This window comes from Mytilus californianus, unplaced genomic scaffold, assembly GCF_021869535.1.
Source record: "Mytilus californianus isolate M0D057914Y unplaced genomic scaffold, xbMytCali1.0.p SCAF_6, whole genome shotgun sequence".
Lineage (NCBI taxonomy): Eukaryota > Metazoa > Mollusca > Bivalvia > Mytilida > Mytilidae > Mytilus > Mytilus californianus.
This window is the reverse complement of record NW_026262712.1, coordinates 10484841-10504263: the sequence shown is the minus strand read 5'-3', so window position 1 is coordinate 10504263 and position 19423 is coordinate 10484841. Positions and strand designations below refer to the sequence as shown.

The 19423-nt window shown below is 32.4% G+C and overlaps 2 protein-coding genes across 2 annotated transcripts in view; both read left to right on the top strand.

Annotated features, from left to right (window-relative positions):
* Positions 1–19423, top strand: part of LOC127705292 (di-N-acetylchitobiase-like) — a 393977-nt gene that overhangs the window by 31319 nt on the left and 343235 nt on the right. The window lies entirely within an intron of this gene.
* On the top strand, positions 4578–18199 carry LOC127705294 (40S ribosomal protein S16). The gene is made up of 5 exons (XM_052209613.1): positions 4578–4732; positions 8939–9040; positions 12897–12993; positions 16881–16928; positions 18006–18199. Exons 1-5 carry the CDS (start codon positions 4685–4687, stop codon positions 18149–18151), a joined length of 441 nt encoding a protein of 146 aa, XP_052065573.1. The 5' UTR covers positions 4578–4684; the 3' UTR covers positions 18152–18199.

Sequence of the window (19423 nt, the reverse complement as noted above, 5' to 3'; positions counted from 1 at the left end):
TGCAAAAAAGAGCAAAAACAAGCATTTTTAAAGTTTCCAGACAATAACTTATGTGAAAGTGTATGGATCTCTCTAAAATTGTACTTCAAGGTTCCATACTACAAAGGAAAGACTGGGATTGAGTTTGATGGTTAATGCTCCAAGGGGGATTCAAAAAGTTTGAAAGGGAGGGGTTCCAATATTTTTAAACAATTCATATTTTTTTTCAACATTTTTCAAATTTCAAATTTATGAAAAGTTTCAAGAAGAAATCTTCAATTGCACAGTATTGCGCATTAAATTTGTAAAATCTTTGACCACATTTATTTTGTGTCAGAAACCTGTATTATGGCAAAAATTTGATCACAATCCAAATTCAGATAGTATCAAGCTTGAATATTGTGTCCAAATTTGTCCCAACTGTTCAGGGTTCGACCACTGAGGTCGTATCAGGCTGCGCTCAGCGAAGCATTTTCTTTATATTGTTTTATTAACTGTTGCTAGGTCTCTGTTTTGCCTTTCTATGCCCCTGCTGAGAAGGAGGGGGCCTTTAGTGTTACCTGTCTGTCCCATTTTCAATTCCGTGTCTTCTAGAGTTATGCCCCTTTATAACTTGGAAAATTGCAAAAATATCATTTCCCCACTTTTTCTCATCCAAGTTTTATGAAATTTGTACACAATGCTAAGAACCACAATATGCAGTCAGAGTTTAAATTTAGACAGGGAGTTATTAACCATTGTAGGGTTATGTCCCTTTTTAAATGAGAAAGCGTCAATTTTCAGGTCAGTACTTAATGGTCAAAGTTTTAAAATATGAAAAATTGCCCGGCTGAAAATATGAAAATAATAAGACCTGGTGCAATTTGCTTTTCTGGAAGAATAATTATGCTACATTTATTGGATTTTAATCAAACTTAAACAAGTTATTGATAGCAGAAAGGGTGAAAAGCCTATCAATTTAAAGGTCAAAGTTCAAGGTCAAAGGTTCTTGAACATGGTGTGAATTCTTCGCAATAAAATTGAGAATGGAAATGGGGAATATATCAAAACCCTGCCACAGAGCAGATAACATAAGTACAATAGTGTCGTAGTAATCGGTGACTTCCCTTTCGTCTTCAACTGCAAATCTATAGGTGCAGAGAGATATCTGCAAGATAGGTTTTCTCAAATCTTCAGTCTTCAACATGTTAATCACTGCTAGAATTTTGTTGAATGTCGTATTATACATGACTAAAATGACATCCAAATGGGGAAAAAATATTTATTTTAAGTTTTCATGATCATCTATGTCTGAGGTTTCAAAAACGCTTGCAACTGAGAAAGTTTGAACTTGAAAAAGCTACGTTAATATAACGATAGGGAGATAACTGCCAACGAGAGATCTTTCCAATAGAGACCAAAATATCTGTTAATGTAACAGTTAATGTTCTTTTCCGTGATGGTGATGTTCTCTATAGACAGTTGTATTGGTACATCAATTTTGAGCGTGTTTACAGTTTGAGTAACGTCTAAAATTTCAATTTATGTACTATCTGTATTAATAGATTATTAAACAGGGATAAAGACATCATACATTATCCAAATTTTATCAAATTGTGTCATAAATAGATATGATCGATTCCATGTGTTACAGACAATTAAAAAGGAAGTAGGAACTCAATATAGTATGTCTTAGAAAAAAGGTATAATAATCGTGCATTCTATTTCAAGGTTCTGTTTTGTTTTCTTTATTTCGGTCAGAGATATAATCTAGAACTAAAGAAGATGTGGTATGATTGCAAATGAGACAACTCTCCACAAGAGACCAAATGACACAGAAATTAACAACTATGGGTCACCGTACGGCCTTCAACAATGAGCAAAGCCCATACCACATAGTCAACTATAAAAGGCCCCACAGTATCTTGCTTATGTATAAAACCGACCGTGCAAGGGCTGTATAGCCAGTTATGGTCATTAAAAAACTTCCATTTGTTGCTTAGGTATAATTCTGATTTCAAAAGTCGTATTTCAACTATACTTAGTGTAATTTGGAATATCTGCGTTGTGGATGTCCAATCAATAACCAAGCTGAAAAGTAATTTCAGTTATAGAGCTTTGTAACTAAAAAACTTGATGTGCAATATATTCGTAGAGGTAGAAAAGCTCTGGGGTTTCATGGGGCGTATGACATTCGCGCCGATTTTTAAAATTTTCATTCGATCATTTGCGCCGATTTTATATTAGCTCCTACATGTAATTGCATTTACAGTTTAACATAGGTGAGTACTGGCCATACAAATCGGAAGGTCAGTGCAAATGATAGCGAGAAAGGTATACTTATGTTTTTTTCTACACACCTCAATCTTGAATGTCTTTGAAATGATATGTCTGCAATATTTATAGATGGAACTTTTAAGTACTGTCCGAAATACTTTTATCAGTTATATACTTTACACGGATGTAAAAATGGAAACTACGTTCCACTAATTTACGCCCTCTTACCAGCGAAAGATGAACAGTGTTATGAAGTGATGTGGAAAATAATTTGCGATCTCTGCCGTCAAAAACAACTTTCCTTTGTGGCCGAGGTTATGCATTTTGACTTTGAACAATTTTTGATTTTTGTGGCCGAGGTTATGCATTTTGACTTTGAACAATTTTTGATTTAGCGTATTCGTCAAATAAACTAATAATATTTCATTTTGCATGTCTGAAATAAAGAACTGCTTATATCTTATTAAAACATCAAATCGATGCCACTCGATCATCATGAGTGTCAAAAATTGGATATCCCCTTTCCATTTCCCTAATTTTTCATGCTATTCTCACTCCCCAGGTTACAAATAACTCGTTTTTAGATCGATATCAGACTTTTCTTATTTTGGTACAGAGTGGGCCTTGCAAGTTGGTGTCTTATCAAGTAACTCCTTTAATTTATTATATAATTCTTTTTTTTGCGAAACAAACAAAAACCAATTTTTGTCATGTCAAATATATAGACAAAACAAACATAAGAAAAACTAAGACTACTATAATAACACTATGTTTTTATCTCTGTTTAACACCACATTATTCACTATCACTATGTTTTGGTGTATACATGAAAATTAATATAATACTTCCAAGGTCTATCTTTGTCTATTAATTATTTGTTTGTCCTTCATTCTCAACGTTTTGTCAATCAAGCTTTATGAGGGTCTTGTTGGGGTCTTTTCTTTCATTAGTCTTTTTATTTACATTTTCTTCATCTTTAAACACAACGCTTATTCTGTAAAATTCGGGAATCCCCTGAAAATTATTTTGATGTTTCATTTATTTGTTCTGTACATGGTTCATTTATGTAATCAGTATTTTATTACATAATTGTTTAATTGTTCACAGTTAATCTTTATTCTTATGGCGATGATGCACACCATTACTCCCAACTGTTTTTCTTACTCTCCACATTAAATACTTATCTTGGCCATTATTCTCTTTTCTGTAAACCCATCAAAAACCTCCTCTAGTATGTTAAAGCATGGAAGTAATATTTGAATTTAAATATTACTTCCATGGTTAAAGGTAAATCACAAAAATACTGAACTCCGAGGAAAATTCAAAACGGAATGTCCATAATTAAATGGCGGCAAAATCAAAAGCTCGAACACATCAAACGCGAATGGATTATAACTGTAATATACCTGACTTGGTACAGGCATTTAGTATTTGCATTTAAACCCCATTAGTACAGATTGAGAACTTTCATTACTTATGGTTCACATACACAGGCACTATATATAAACATTTTTTTTCAGAGACAAAATTAAGTGCTTGTGTATGTGTACCATAAGTAATGAAAGTTTTATTACGACCAGAGACATGAAAGGGAGCAACCATTTAACTATAAGAAGGGGGTAGTGGTTTTTTGTATGAGTCAGAATTTTTTGGAAAAAGTATGTTCTTATTTTTCGACGCTACCAATCAAATTATGTTTTTTTCAAAATTTAACACTATATAAGGTATGGAAAAAATCTGGATTTAGATTGATAATATTTCATTTTGTCACCTGATTGACCACAATACTTTTTTTCATCGAACTTGGGACCAGAATATCTTTTAGGAATAAACCAGTCCACACTCCCCCCTTTGAAGTTAAATGGTAGTTCCCTAATACCTCAGTACATGTATGTATATGTCTCTGACTGTTGTGAAATTGCCCTCAGTAAAAAATAACAGTGGAATTCTACAATTCTCAAGGTTTCGACTGAGTGCCAGTGGGTCCCTTATGAGTAAATGCGATGGTATGAAATGTACAGATCGTGAAAAGGAACGATAAAAAAGCGAACGTCAGAGAGAACACCGAGAACAGTTTGTATTTAGGCGGGAAAGAACTTTGAAGATCCAAGATGTGTTTTTAAATTAACCTGATCAAAACATGATTAAAACTTTTAATGTTATACATTAAACTGAGTTATTAAAATTTAAGACGATTTATTGAATAAAATATATAATTTAATTGTTCTTTGATAAATTATAAATTATGAAATTTAGAGAGTAATATATTTGTCTTAGCACGTGGTTCCGTTAGCTCGATCTTTTCACTTCCGGTAATCTTTCAGGTTGGAAGCATGCCTTTTTTATCCCACTAATTTTCTGCTATTTCCTAAAAAAATAACCCAAACAAGAAGTTTAACTTGTTGAATAAAGATTATTTTAACTATGAATCGCTTCTTTTTCTTGCAGAATGCCACCAAAAGGACCTTTACAGTCCGTTCAAGTCTACGGTCGAAAGGTAAAACTGTTATTAAATTTCTTGAGCCGAGGCTGAGCACTTTCAGAACATAATGAAAGAGCTATACTAAATTTTAATTAAATTTAAAATAAATAAACGAACCCCTGCTCAAAACTTGCACTGGCTTCATTTGAAAACGTACTCTATCGAAAGCAAAGCAATGACTCGTGGGCTAAATTAGACAAAATAAATACTAATAGCAGATATCTAATTATTTAGATATATACATAAATTATACAGATGATAATTTGATACATGCACCTGTACAACAAAAAAATGTTATGACGTTGTAGGAAGCGGAAGGTGCCACTGGAAAAAACTAAAATAGCCTTTCAAGGCGTCAAAATTATTTAGAATAGAATACACCAATCACGGTCTTTTTTATGAATGTGAGTGACACCAGGTGACCCTTGCTCAATCTGCAAATTTTGTCAGTCATAGAACAATTTATTAGTTCGTAGTAATACATCTTGCTGTGATTTCGGAACCATAGCTCTGAGGTCCTTATGTTATTTTTTTACTATTTGCGTTCTACAGGTCTGCAAAGTGGGTCTCATTGGGGTCTAAGCGTGACGCGGGATTGCCGATTTTTTGTAAGCGTGACACGTGAAAGTCAAATTATTATGTCGTGAAAACAGGAAATGATGTCTAGCGGGATACGGGAAATTACAAAAAAAAGAGAATTGCTTACGTACATAGTGTAAGCGGGATACGGGATCAGAACCCCCCAATGAGACCCCCTGCAAATAGTAAAAAATAACTTAAAGACTGAAGAGCTATGGTTCCGCAGCTAGCTGGGAGTGTGACATTATGACGTGAGCATTGTGACAAAGGAAATTTATGGGAAAGTGTACAAATAACAGGTCTGTTTTAAAAATTATTGAAAGTCGGAAGACTTTTCAAGAAATAAAGGTGTAGGTACATAATAGATTTATTAGTTACACACTCTGATTGGCATTATTTACATGTAGTTCGTGAATTAATGCACCATAAAATATACTAGATATAGAACCAAGGAGTTGTGGTACAATTGGTCAAAGACTTAGGGACATGGATGTAAGCAAGACCATGTTTAAGCCACACAGATGGTCAGTGCATGAGAAACTACTTTTTAAACTTGCTGGATACATGTGTAAAAGTGTCAAGTGTTTTCTGTCATGTCTGTGTTTACTGATTTATAAGAAGTTGTCAAGCATGACTTTTGTGTCCATATAGAATTTCTAGAAATAAAGAAAAGAGAACATTGACAGGTTATCTCTTACAGTAATTCACCAGAGATTCTTAATGTTAAGTCCACTCTAAATTTAGCCTCCTAAGATGAAGATTTACAAGTGTCTTCAATTTAATGGAATAAATTTTCTAGTTTTTCTAAAACATGTGCAAGCTTGAAATAAATAACTTGAAAGCTATGAAAAAAGTCCATTTCTTGTTAAGCTTGAGTAATTTTATGACTGGAAGTTGCATTAGACAAGAAATGATTAGATATATGCACGCTTTAAACAACTTGTAGGAGGGAAGATGTGAAGGTCATTAAAGTTGACTTTTTAAACATCATTGCCTTGACCACTTCTATGCCACACATGATGATAGAATATTATGTCAATGATTGTCAGTGATTGATGTTACACACTCTCTGATTGGCATAGAAGTAGTTAGAAGGTAAGGTTGATAAGGGTTATTTTCACAGTGTGACTGCACTCATATGGTATTCCTCCAATCTTATATAGTTCAGTCCTGAATATGCTCAACATGTTTGATCACAACCGTAGCCAGGGGGTGTTCGAGGGGTTCATACAACCCCCCTTTGAAAACAAATAAGCACTTTAAAGTCGACGTTCTGTTTGAATTGTAACTGTTAAAGTTAAGTATGATTGACTTGTATCCCCCCACCCCCTTTGGAAATTCCTGGCTATGGGCCTGGGATCACAATTCTTTTGCAGTTTTCTGTCAGTAGTTAACTGATTGGAGCTTCAAACATACCATATGGGCCCTTGTGATCTATTTTATTATGCCAAATTTACCCCTTATCATTAGCGATTGTCTTGTGTAAGTGTTTTTGGGTTGCTGTCTCATTGTCACTTAGTCAAATTCTACTTGTGTTAAACATGTTAAAAGTCCAGAAAATTTCTAGATAACAAATATATATTATTTTTATTTAATTTTCTTAAATATATTTGGCAAGAAGCCCATAGCTTTGTCATTAAAATGAGCTGCAGCTGTTGAGAAATAACTGTCAATTGGATTTTTACTTGAATCTTTTAAAACAATGTTTTCAAATTCATACTTATGCCACACATGATGAAAGTTTATCTACTTCCATGGCAATGACTGTCAGTGATTAATGTTACACACTCTGATTGGCATAAATCTTTATTTGAATATCTCTTCAGGAGATGAATTTTGAGATGTATGATTTTATTTTCTTTTTCATCAGTGTTTGTTTAAGCAGGGGTATCAGAAAGGGTTGGGATAATTGGATAACCCATTGTTTCTATGTATAAGAATGTCTGAATTTTAAGCTTTCAGAAGAAACTCCTTTGATTTGAAGTCTTACGATATTAGTTCTTAAGTTATTTTGTTGCTTATCACTGTATATGACACCACTTGTACCTCCCAAACAACCCTTTGTACAAGATAATATCTATTAAGACAATCGTCATTTACACATTTAAATATTAAGAGAAAATATAATGTGAGACCTCATTACCAATGACCAATATTTACATGTTCAGCATTTTCAGTTTTCTGGATGTTGTCTCAATGAAATGGAAAGTCTTTTAAAGAGTAGATGCATTATTCTTGGTTGAATGAATGTTTTAAAAGAAAATGCGAAGAAGCAATGACTTGATAAAACAAACCCATTTCTTGGGAGAACTGAATAAAGCACATGTATTATTATACAAGAAGTTGATTAAATACTTACGCCACACATGATGAAAGTATAACTACTTCCATGGCAATGACTGTCAGTGATTAATGTTACACACTCTGATTGGCATAGATCACAATTTGTAATCTTTAAAGCAAGCTAACCAAAGATATTACCTTTCGCTACATACTCTATGAAATCGGCTGTAATATTGATGAAACCTGACCAAATTTCAAGTTTTTAATAATATAATTCTTCAATCATTTTGTAGCATATTGCATATATCATGTATATGTTTACACTATATGTACAGCGTACCTTCCAACCAGATTTATATATACATTTTTTATGAACCCCTTTCATGCCTATATCAAGCAGAAATTTTATGCAAGACCCCATACCAATGATTGACACTAACATGTTCACCCTTTAGTGTTCTGGATGTTGTCATGGTTTATAGTCTTTTAAGAATAGATAGCTTATTCTCAAACCGAATATTTGAATAAACAAAAACAAACCCAGAAGTCCTTTGCAAGAAGTAATAATCTGAAAAAAACCCAGTTCTATAGATAACAATTGTACAACGCGTGTATACTAAAAGTTTTTGAAATACTTATGCCACACATGATGAAAGTTTATCTACTTCCATGGCAATGACTGTCAGTGATTAATGTTACACACTCTGATTGGCATTGTTGAGATGTCCTAATTGAATGTCTATCTGTGAGGAAATGTGCTGAGGAATTCATTTTCTTACTACTTTTAAAACTTGAATCTCGATGCATTTTGGTGATCTTTGTGAAGTGCAAGTGTTGGCCCCTTTATAGCAGTCAAGTATTTAGTTATAAAAATCATGGCATCAGCTTTTTCTTACAAGAATGATATACGTAATGTTTACCAAGATATAACCAAACACTTCTTTTACTCCGTTAACATTCAAAACAGCAGCATACAACAGTTAGCCCTTTAGATACAGGCTTATTAAAGGGTAAGTCAAAAACCCAAAATTAGAGTTATGGCCCTTTTACATTATATAAAGGGTCAGTTAAAAGCCCAAAATTAGAGTTATGGCCCTTTTACATTATATAAAAGGTCAGTTAAAAGCCCAAATTTAGAGTTATGGTCCTATTACATTATATACATGTAAAGGGTCAGTTAAAAGCCCAAATTAGAGTTATGGCCCTTTCTCTTTTTAAAATGAAGGAAATTAAATGGTAGTTTTCCTTCTTTGCTGGTCTTGACACAAAATTGTACACCTGTTAAATATCACCTGTGTAAATTGTGCTCTTTTCTGTCAATGAATGTTTGTATAAGAATGATGTTCTTATATATTTCAGAAAACTGCCACGGCTGTAGCCCACTGCAAGAGAGGAACAGGTTTAATCAAAGTCAATGGCAGACCTTTAGATTTATTGGAACCACAAGTTCTAAGATACAAGGTATTGTGAAAACCTATACCTACAACAGACTGTCACTGACATGACAAAGTTCTTCTGAAAGGTTAAATAATTCTGCTGCATTATAGCTTGCAGTGTACCCCAAACTCTGTCTGACCAACAAAATGTCACAAAAAAAATCGTTTGGTCAGACAGAAATTTAAAAAATAAGTTGACAATATAGTAGAAAAGGTCAAATTTCTTTTCGGTCAGGCAAATCCTAAATCAGTTGCACAGACTGAACTGCTCGTTGGGATTGTGTCATTTCCACATGTCCACCATAGTTATTATTGAACAAAACATGCAGAGAGATAAACATTTCATTTTCTTTTCTTAAAACTTGCTCCTTGAATACAAAAAATACCTATCACAAAATTGTTATGGTTTTGTGATCAATAGTTCTAAAAAATCTAAGATTAAATTTGAGTTCAAGCAGACAAATGGGAGGGTACTCATGATGAAACTGTGACAGTTCTGCTTTTAACTGAGAACAGCTGAGGACAAATTCACAGCGCTCTGATGGTGACCATTCAATTGTACATTGTAACAATAGGCCATGGCAGTTGAGATCTCAATAGACTAAATCCTTGCTTCATTTTCTTGTTCATGTTCAAAGTCTTTCTGTTATTGACATGTATAGATTTTTTTTCTTTATTTGGTGAGATTGGTGTTGGTGGCCCAGTCTCATGCAGGAAAGCAACAGTAAAAGCAAAATACATGTTTTGAAACTTTGAACAAATTTTTTTTAAAGATTTGGAAAATAACTTTTTCTAAATATAAACAAAAATGTGGATTGTTGCCAATAGATGTATATATTTCATTTAGGTGTGACAGTCTTTACTTCAAACCTTTCAATTGGGCAACAAATAAAAACACAAAATCAGGGTTATGTACAAGATTAATATGAAACTGCTTGCAACAGATTTTGGTTTTCCATAATAAATTGTAATAAATTGTATAGATGCTTATGATGATACTGTGACAGTTCTGCTTTTAACTGATAATTATTGAGGACAATCATCACAGCGCTCTGATGGTATAATACAAAGTTTTCTCCAGATGCCAAGCAGTATACTTGTACGCTTGACCAACAACCAACCAACTTAATGTTTTTTTAGTCTGTTGAAAACTAGCTTCGAGTAGTTGGTAAAAATTTACAAATTAAACGAAATGTATGCCTTTAACTCATCATTACCCTACAAGTGTTAAAAAAGACCCCCCCCCCCCTTACACACACACACAAAAACAAATTCATATATATGATAAAGGCAATCCTTAGAAAAGATGTTAATTTCAAGTGCATTTTTTAAGGCTTGTTCATATATATATCAAATATCTTTGTTCTTATTAAATATTTGATATCATTCCAAAACAAGTTTTACCCTACAAAATTGACTAACCATTATATGGATAAAAACTTTACTGAAATTGACACTTGTAGACTTAATGTTTTGTTGGTGTGATGGTCAGATATGGTGCAGTAGTTCTAGTAAAATGTCATAACTTGGATATTACCGTGAAGTCAACCCTGTTACAATGTATTACACATGACATACTTAACAAAAGATACATGGAGAAGTTGAAATTTAACAAAAGATACATGGAGAAGTTGAAATTAACTATTCAATTCAACTGAACATGTCCAAAATTATATATTTTCTGATTTATTCTAGACGGAAAATTTGTATGTTTATCAGTATGATGATACTGTGACAGTTCTGCTTTTAACTGAAAATTATTGAGGACAATCATCACAGCGCTCTGATGGTATCATACAAAGTTTTCTCCAGATGCTGAGTAGTAAACTTGTATGCTTGACCAACAATCCACCAACATAATGTTTAAGTCAATAGATATAGGAAGATGTGGTATGAGTGCCAATGAGACAACTTCCGTCTGTTGAAAACTAGTTCCGAGTAGTTGATCAAAATTAACAAATTGAACAAAATTTATGCCTAGTATAACTCATCATTACCCTACAAGTGTTATACTATTAAAACAAATTAGAAACAGTTAAAATGGTCATTCCTTGAAAAAGATGTTCATTTATAAGTGCTTTTAAAGGCTTGTTCACTTGCATTAAGCATGTAAAGTAGATATCTTTATGCTCTTGTTAACTATTTGATATCATTCAAACAAAAGTTTTTATCTTATCTAACCAATATTATATTGATATGGATAGATAGAAACTTTAGGGAAATTGACACTTGAAGACATGTTGTATAATTGGGTTGTCTGTCAGATAGGGTGCAGTAGTTCTTTAAAACGTCATGAACCTGGATATATATATACATGTACCATATTGAAGTCAACCCTGTTATAATATTTTACACTTCACAAACTTAACAATATATACATGTATGAAGTTACAACTAATTGTGCAATTCACCTGTTCAAAAATTATATATAATTTTCTTTGATTTAGATGAGACTGAAAATTTGTATGTTCATGATGTTTATCTGTATGATGATACTGTGACAGTTCTGCTTTTAACTGAAAATTATTGAGGACAATCATCACAGCGCTCTGATGGTATCATACAAAGTTTTTTTTTCAGGTGCTCAGTTGTAAAATGCAGTAAAAACTTGACCACCAACCAATTTTTTATGCAATAAATTGAATAATGCTTAAAATTCTAAATAATTGTTGGGTTGGTCTATTCTGGGAAACCCCCCATGCATTTAATTTTGGAATATCTCTGTCATGTTACATTTGTAGTTCCATGTATTTTCAATTGTTAAATGAAAACCAAGACACAAATGATATCAAATTTAGGTTGGGGTTGTAAACTTTATGCATGTATAAACTATGATGCATAAAGCATTCACTGCTCTACACAATTTAAGTTTGTCAAATGCAAGTCTTCTTGTACATTGTTTCACTCTCTCTCTAGGCATTGAAGTTATTTCTAATTTTCACTTGCATATATGACTTGCCTGTTTCAAGAGTCGTCTATGCATGTGGGAATTATATAGAGAATATCATATGGCTTTTTCAATATCACATCCGTATCAACCCGAGACACCAATATAATCCCAAGAGCTCTGCTCGAGGGATTATATTGGTCGAGGGTTGATAGGGTGTGTGATATTGAAAAAGCCATATCATATACACTTTATTATATACATATACCTCACGTAGATGTTTTTTTATGTGACATGAGGTCATACAGGTATGGAGGTTTGAAATGACGTCATACAGATTATAGGTTTGACATGACGTCATACAGATTAGGGGTTTGATAAAGCCTTTGCAACAGTGACTGCAATCGATGACGTGACGTCATACAGATTAAAGGTGTGATAAAGCCTTTGCAACCGTGCTGATATCGATATCATCACGGGTGGCTGATACAGCACGCTTGCCAATGATTGTATTACACATACAATTAATCTGTATTTACTACTAAGTATATAATAAAGACTATTACTGAACTTTATCTGTTATTATAATAGTTTATTTCAAGGTACTAAACATGCTCTTAATTTTTATATAAAAATTTAAAGTGTAAGCATTAGAAATTACAATTAATTATTCAAATCATTCTTTCCAAATTTATATTTGCCAATATAGAATGTTTTACGGGACTGAAAATTTTGTATGGGTATGCTTATGATGATACTGTGACAGTTCTGCTTTTAACTGATAATTATTGAGGACAATCATCACAGCGCTCTGATGGTATCATACAAATTCTTTCATGTCCTAATACAATTAAATGTAGTTATGATACTGTGAACAATATTTACAAGCTTTTGTAGGAAATTGAAGTGTTCTCTTTCATGTCTTGTCACAAAGATTGCTCAGACCCCATGATGAACATTAAACAGTTAATTATTTGAATGATGTTTGTTTCAGCTCCAGGAACCAGTTTTACTGTTAGGAAAAGAGAAGTTTGCTGGAGTTGACATCAGAGTCAGAGTTAAAGGTGGTGGACATATTGCACAGATATATGGTACGTTTATATTAGGGTCAGAATATTGCTTGTTTAAGAAGCATATCTCAATACTCATCCTGTTTACTTTCCTGAATATAAATGAAATGTTTTCCACTTGACTTTAAACAAGCAGCAATCAATAGATGTAAGACAGAAGAATATTGCACAGTTCAGTTCATTTTGTTCAATACAAATATAGACAACTAAACTATACACTATCCAGTTGGCAAGGTTGGCAAAAAAGCGGTCAATACTAGTATTGACCATGCTAGTATTGACCATGCCGGCGGTAAATACTGGCAAATACTGGTAGATTGAAATTTTGAGTGGACGTTACTATAAAAACCACTCTCTACCTGGTCAATTACTTTTAGTAATGAAATAATAAAAGTGTTAAAGTCATTTTAAATGTTCTCATTTCTAATTTTATTGTAAATTTTTAAAAAACAGTGATTTACAATGATTTATTAGTACATAAGATAAAAATGTTTCGTCCCTGGCAAAGAAACTCATCAGGTGGCCTTTGCACTGACTATAGCATTACAATCATTACATTTTGCACTGATTTGTTGTTGTCTTATATTGTATAGAAGTTCCAAATAGGGTCTTCAGGTTTCAGTTTGGTGCTTAAGGTCAAGATGGTTGTACTATGTGTATGTAAAAATTGATTATGTAAAGGTAAAATTTATATACATTTACTACATTATATATTTTTTAGTTTAAAACATAAATTACAGTTCAGCAGTAAGAGTAAAGGTCCTTGATACCTTCCATTTCCTGCATAAAGATGATTTTTGTCTCACATTTATTATGATTTAATAGACAGGAAATATTTTGTTTAAGTGAATCTTCAAATATCACTTTTATTACTTTCAACCATGTTTTGTCATCATTTATTGGGGGCTGTTGTTTTTATACGACCGCAAAGAAATTTTGTGGTCGTATATTGGTATGACGTTGGCGTCGTCCGAAGACACATTGGTTTTCGCACTCTAAATTTAGTTTAAGTGAATGGATCTTTTTGAAATTTGACCATAAGGTTGAATACCACAAAAGGAAGGTTGGGATTGATTTTGGGGGTTATTGTACCAACAGTTAAGGAATTAGGGGCCAAAAAGGGGCCAAAAATAAGCATTATCTAGTTTCCAGACAATAACTGTGGAACGGTGTATGGATCTCTCTGAAATTACACTACAAGTTTCCATACCACAAAGGGATGGTTAGGATTTGCTTTGGGGGGTTATGGCTCAAACCGTTTAGGAATTAGGGGCAAAAAAGGGGGAAAAACAAGGTTGTCCTGGTTAATGGACAAATACTTTAGTACAAAACATATATAAAGCAGTGTAAGGGAGATAAATCAAATACATCATTGAAATTATCTCCCTTACACTGCTTTTAAATTATGTATAAAGTAATGGTTAATGAACAATAAAGATAATTTAAAACAGTGTAAGGGAAGTAATCAAAATACAACGTTTTGGTTACTTCCCTTACACTGCTTTTAAATTATGTTTAAAGAAATGCATATTTATAAAGGAAGACCAGTAAAAATATCTGCAAAAAAATCCATATGAAAGATTTGACACTATATTTTTTATTCTATTATAAAATAGATTAAGTTAGCACTATGGTAAATTTAAATGGGTAATTATGGTTGCCAACTCCATTGGAAATTTGAATTGAGATTATGACCATATCTTGAGGGAAAGAATTTTTTGGGGGAAAAGGGGGGGGGGATAAAAAGAAATTGTGGGGGGTCAATTTTTTCTCATTTCAGATTTCAGAAATTAAAAAGAATTATTCTTCAAATATTTTTTTTTTTTCAAATTTCAAATATTGAAAAATTTCAAGAAGTAATCTTTAATTGCACAGTATGGCGCATTAGATTTGTAAAATCTTTGATCACATTTATTTATTTGTTATGCCGAATCTAACAGTGTATTTAGATTTTTAATTTTGGGTCCAGTTTTCAAATTGGTCTACATTAAGGTCCAAAGGGTCCAAAATTAAACTTTGTTTGATTTTAGCAAAAATTGAATATATGAGGTTCTTTGATATGCTGAATCTAAACATGTATTTAGTTTTTGATTATGGGCCCAGTTTTCAAGTTGGTCCAAATTGGGGTCCAAAATTAAACTTTGTTTGATTTCAACAAAAATTGAATATATGGGGTTCTTTGATATGCTGAATCTAACCATGAATTTAGATTTTTTATTTGTGGGCCCCGCTATCAAATTGGTTCATATTGAGGTCAAAAGGGTCCAAAATTAAACTTTGTCTGATTTCATAAAAAATTGAATTATTGGGGTTCTTTGATATTCCAAATCTAACCGTGTGTTTGGATTTTTAATTTTAAGTCCCGTTTTTTAAATTGGTCTACATGAAGGTCCAAAGGGTCCAAAATTAAACTTAGTTTGATTTTAGCAAAAATTGAATTCTTGGGGTTCTTTGATATGCCGAATCTAAACATGTGTTTAGATTTTTGATTATGGGCCCAGTTTTCAAGTTTGTCCAAGTTGGGGTCCAAAATTAAACTTTGTTTGATTTTAACAAAAATTGAATATATGGGGTTCTTTGATATGCTGAATCTAACCATGTATTTTGATTTTGGACATTGGACCATAATAGGTAAATTAAAAAAAATCAAGTTCTTAGACCACATTCTTTCTGTGTCAGAAACCTATGCTGTGTCAAATATTTAATAACAATCCAAATTCAGAGCTGTATCAAGCTTGAATGTTGTGTCCATACTTGCCCCAACTGTTCAGGGTTTGACCTCTGCGGTCGTATCAAGCTGCGCCCCAGCGAAGCATTTTATTATAGTATTTAAATTATCACACCAAGCAATGACAGGTGATAGGTAATAAGACACCTGTAACTTCATTTACCTGTAGTTTTATGTACCTGTAAAAATTATGCATTTTCAATAAAAAATATCTTGATTGAAAAATGTTGTAATAATTAATATGTCAATTCTTTATATATATCTTAAATATGCAATATCATAACTTATAAGGACTAAATTAGTAGGTAAAAGAGTTAACAATGAATAAAACATATCAAATTCATTCATTTATATCAGCTGAAACATGCCAAAAGATAAAATTTTAAATATATCTTACTTTTTATCATTTTTTTACTTCAATAAATAGTAAAAACCACCATGAAAATTTCAGTCGACCAGTATTTGCCAGTATTGACCACTTGAGGAGTATTGTACGGGCACTAAATACCGGTAAATACCGCTGGTAAATACCAGGGGCGGTATTTACCGCCCAACCTTGCCAGTTGGTCAACATGTAAACATTGTAGCTATATATATAGACAACACTGTACTGTTTACAAAGATAAAAAAATAGAAAAATTTTTTTTGTCAGTTTTATTTTACTTTCTTAATTTGTTTCATACATTTATGTAGTGCAAAAAGATAACAGTAAAATCTGTATCAAAAAATTAAATTGAATTCCAATATAAATGAGTTAAAGATTGACAATCAACCAAGAATAATTATTGTGATACACCTCATTAATTTTTCTTGCTCTTTCATTTTGAAAGGAAAAAGGTTGTATTCCTTTTGCTGTGCAATCAGAATTTTTAAATAGATAATGTGCTGAGCGCTTTATTTTCAAAAAAGTTTTGCAACCAATGTTACTTGTGATGAAACTGTGACAGTTCTGCTTTAAACTGAGATTAGCTGAGGACAATCATCACAGCGCTCTGATGGTGACCATAAATTCATTGTAGAAATAGACTGAAGTTTTGAATTTTAAAGTAGAGTTTTACCAAAGGTTTTTTATGAATTCTGTACTATTAAGTTTGAAAAAAAGTAAGCAAATATCTTCTTTATGAAGATTGTAACTACAAGTCAGATACAGTCAAATTAAAATGAATATTTTATTTTTCAGCTATCAGACAGGCTATCTCAAAGTCTCTAGTAGCTTACTATCAGAAATGTAAGTGTGTAATTAAATGTAAAAAATATTGCATTATTGTATGTGTTTCAGGTAAAACCATTAGCATTATCATCATTGTCATGTAGAAAAAACATTCTTACTCTCACCTCTGCTACTTGTGTGTTTATGCTCCTGTAATAAAAATAAGAAACTGCAGGTTATAGCGTGTTGAATGTCTTTGATATTGAGGCAAAAGACTTGCCTGAATAAATTGTTAGTATAAAATAAAAATGAACCATTTTGAAGTATCCATACACCAACAAAGAAAAGATAATCCATGATAAGTAGGTTAATATTGTTGAGATATATATGTGCAGTAGACCAACTTTTACCTTCACTTCTGGGCAAGGGCAGATAATTGTTTATCTAGTCATAATCTGTGAAGGTGACAGTAAATATAAACCATAGTTAATCACAGGCTACCTTCTTTTAGATCAGTCTGTTTCACTTCATGGTTACATATTTATATCCTCCATGAGTACATAGACAAATTTACACATTTTTAGTAATGGTCAAATTCCTCTATATTGATACTGTAAATTCAGAAAGTTTGGTGGTTTCCTCTCAAAAGACTTGTATTATTTTGGTGTGTGCACATGTAATTTTGGTGCTTCCTCAAATTGATGTGTTTTTTTAATTTTGGCACAATAGAAGTGAGCAAGCTCCTTCATATTTGCTTTTATTTACCAGTTTATTGACAAAATATCAGAGTTCTAGGGTAAATTTCAATGACCTAGGAACAAAATTTTGGCACTTTCATTGCAGGTGGCATTATAAAATGAAATGATATTGCCTACCTACCTACAGTACCTACCCTATTTTTTTCAGCACATTTGTAGTAGCACATGTATTATTTGTTAAGCCAAATGGCCAGTCATAGTACAATTTGACATATCTCCTGTTGAAGACCATATTTTGATTAGAGAGGTCTTTCTGTGATATTTTTGTGTTGCTGTATATTACTATCTAATTAACATATACCAAATTTCTCTTTCAACAAGCCATTTAATTCCAAAAGTTGTACTCTAACTTGTAATTAAAGATTGTTTTCTGTAACAATTAAGGTTTCCATTTTAGATGTTGATGAGGCATCAAAGAAGGAAATCAAGGACATGTTGATCAGTTATGACAGGACATTATTGGTAGCTGATCCTAGACGGTGTGAACCTAAGAAGTTTGGAGGTCCAGGTCCCCGTGCTCGTTACCAGAAGTCATACCGTTAAAATGGACATTCTTCTGGTGTACATTTATCAGTAAAGAAAAAAAATCTATTCTGTGTTTTGTGTATTTACTTTGCATCCCAACTAATGTTTGAAATTATTTTAGTATCAGATATGACATTTATGAAAATATTTTTGGCTTTGAACTAAGATGTGGTAAGATGGCCAATGAGAAAACTATCCATCAAGAACGAAGAATAAAATTTTAAAACTTTGCTGTTTTTATGCCCCGCTATAGGGGAGGGGGCATTAAGTTTAACCCTTGTCCATCTGTACGTAAGTTTGTACTTCCGTCCGTACGTCCCAAAATTGGTTTCTGTTCTCTAACTTTTGTTTGTCTCAACTAAATGATATGAAACTTATACACAATGCTCATTACCACAAAACACAGAGTGTGATTTTTGGTTGTGTCACTTATACAGTTTAAGAGTTATGCCCCTTTACAAAAGGAAAAATTGCTGAATTTTTTTGTGTCCATTCTTTAACTTTAGTTTGCTTCAACCAAATATTATGAAACTTATACACAATGCTTATTACCACAAAACACAGATCAAGTGTGAATTTTGGTAGTGTCATTTTTACCGTTCTAGGGTTATACCCCTTTACAAATGGAAAAATTGCTGAATTATTTGTTTCTGTTCTCTAAACTTAAGTTTGTCTCAACTAAATGTTATTAAATGTATATATACTGTGGATTCATTAATATTAGTTGGATACTAATTATCGTGGGTACTGGGGAACCACGAATTTAAATATTCAACGAATTACAAATTTCCTAAAGGAATGTATGCAGACATTGACAAAACCACGAAATTAAATATCCACGAATATGCAAGCTTTATTCAATCCACGAAAATTGGTACCCACGAAAATAAATGAATCCACAGTAATGCTTATTACCAAAAAACTCAGTTTAAGTTTAAATTTTGGTGGCGTCACTTTTACAGTTCTTGAGTTATGTCCTTTTATAACGTTTTATGCTAGCTGGGTCATTCATTATCTGTGTCTTTATGGACACATTCCCCATCTATTTTTTTTTTTATCATTTCTTGAATTAAGTCTACACTACATTTAATTAATTAAAGTAATTGAATTGATTAATATTGTAATTACTTAGTCCATCATCAATCTGTGACACTTTTTAAGTATTTGAAAATATTGTATGGCCATATTTGTTATTTGAAAATTTTCAATAGTTATTCCAACTGAGCCTTTTTTCACCACTTGCATTATGTGACATGTGAAAAAATAAGCTGAGATGTTGGTCGAAAGTGT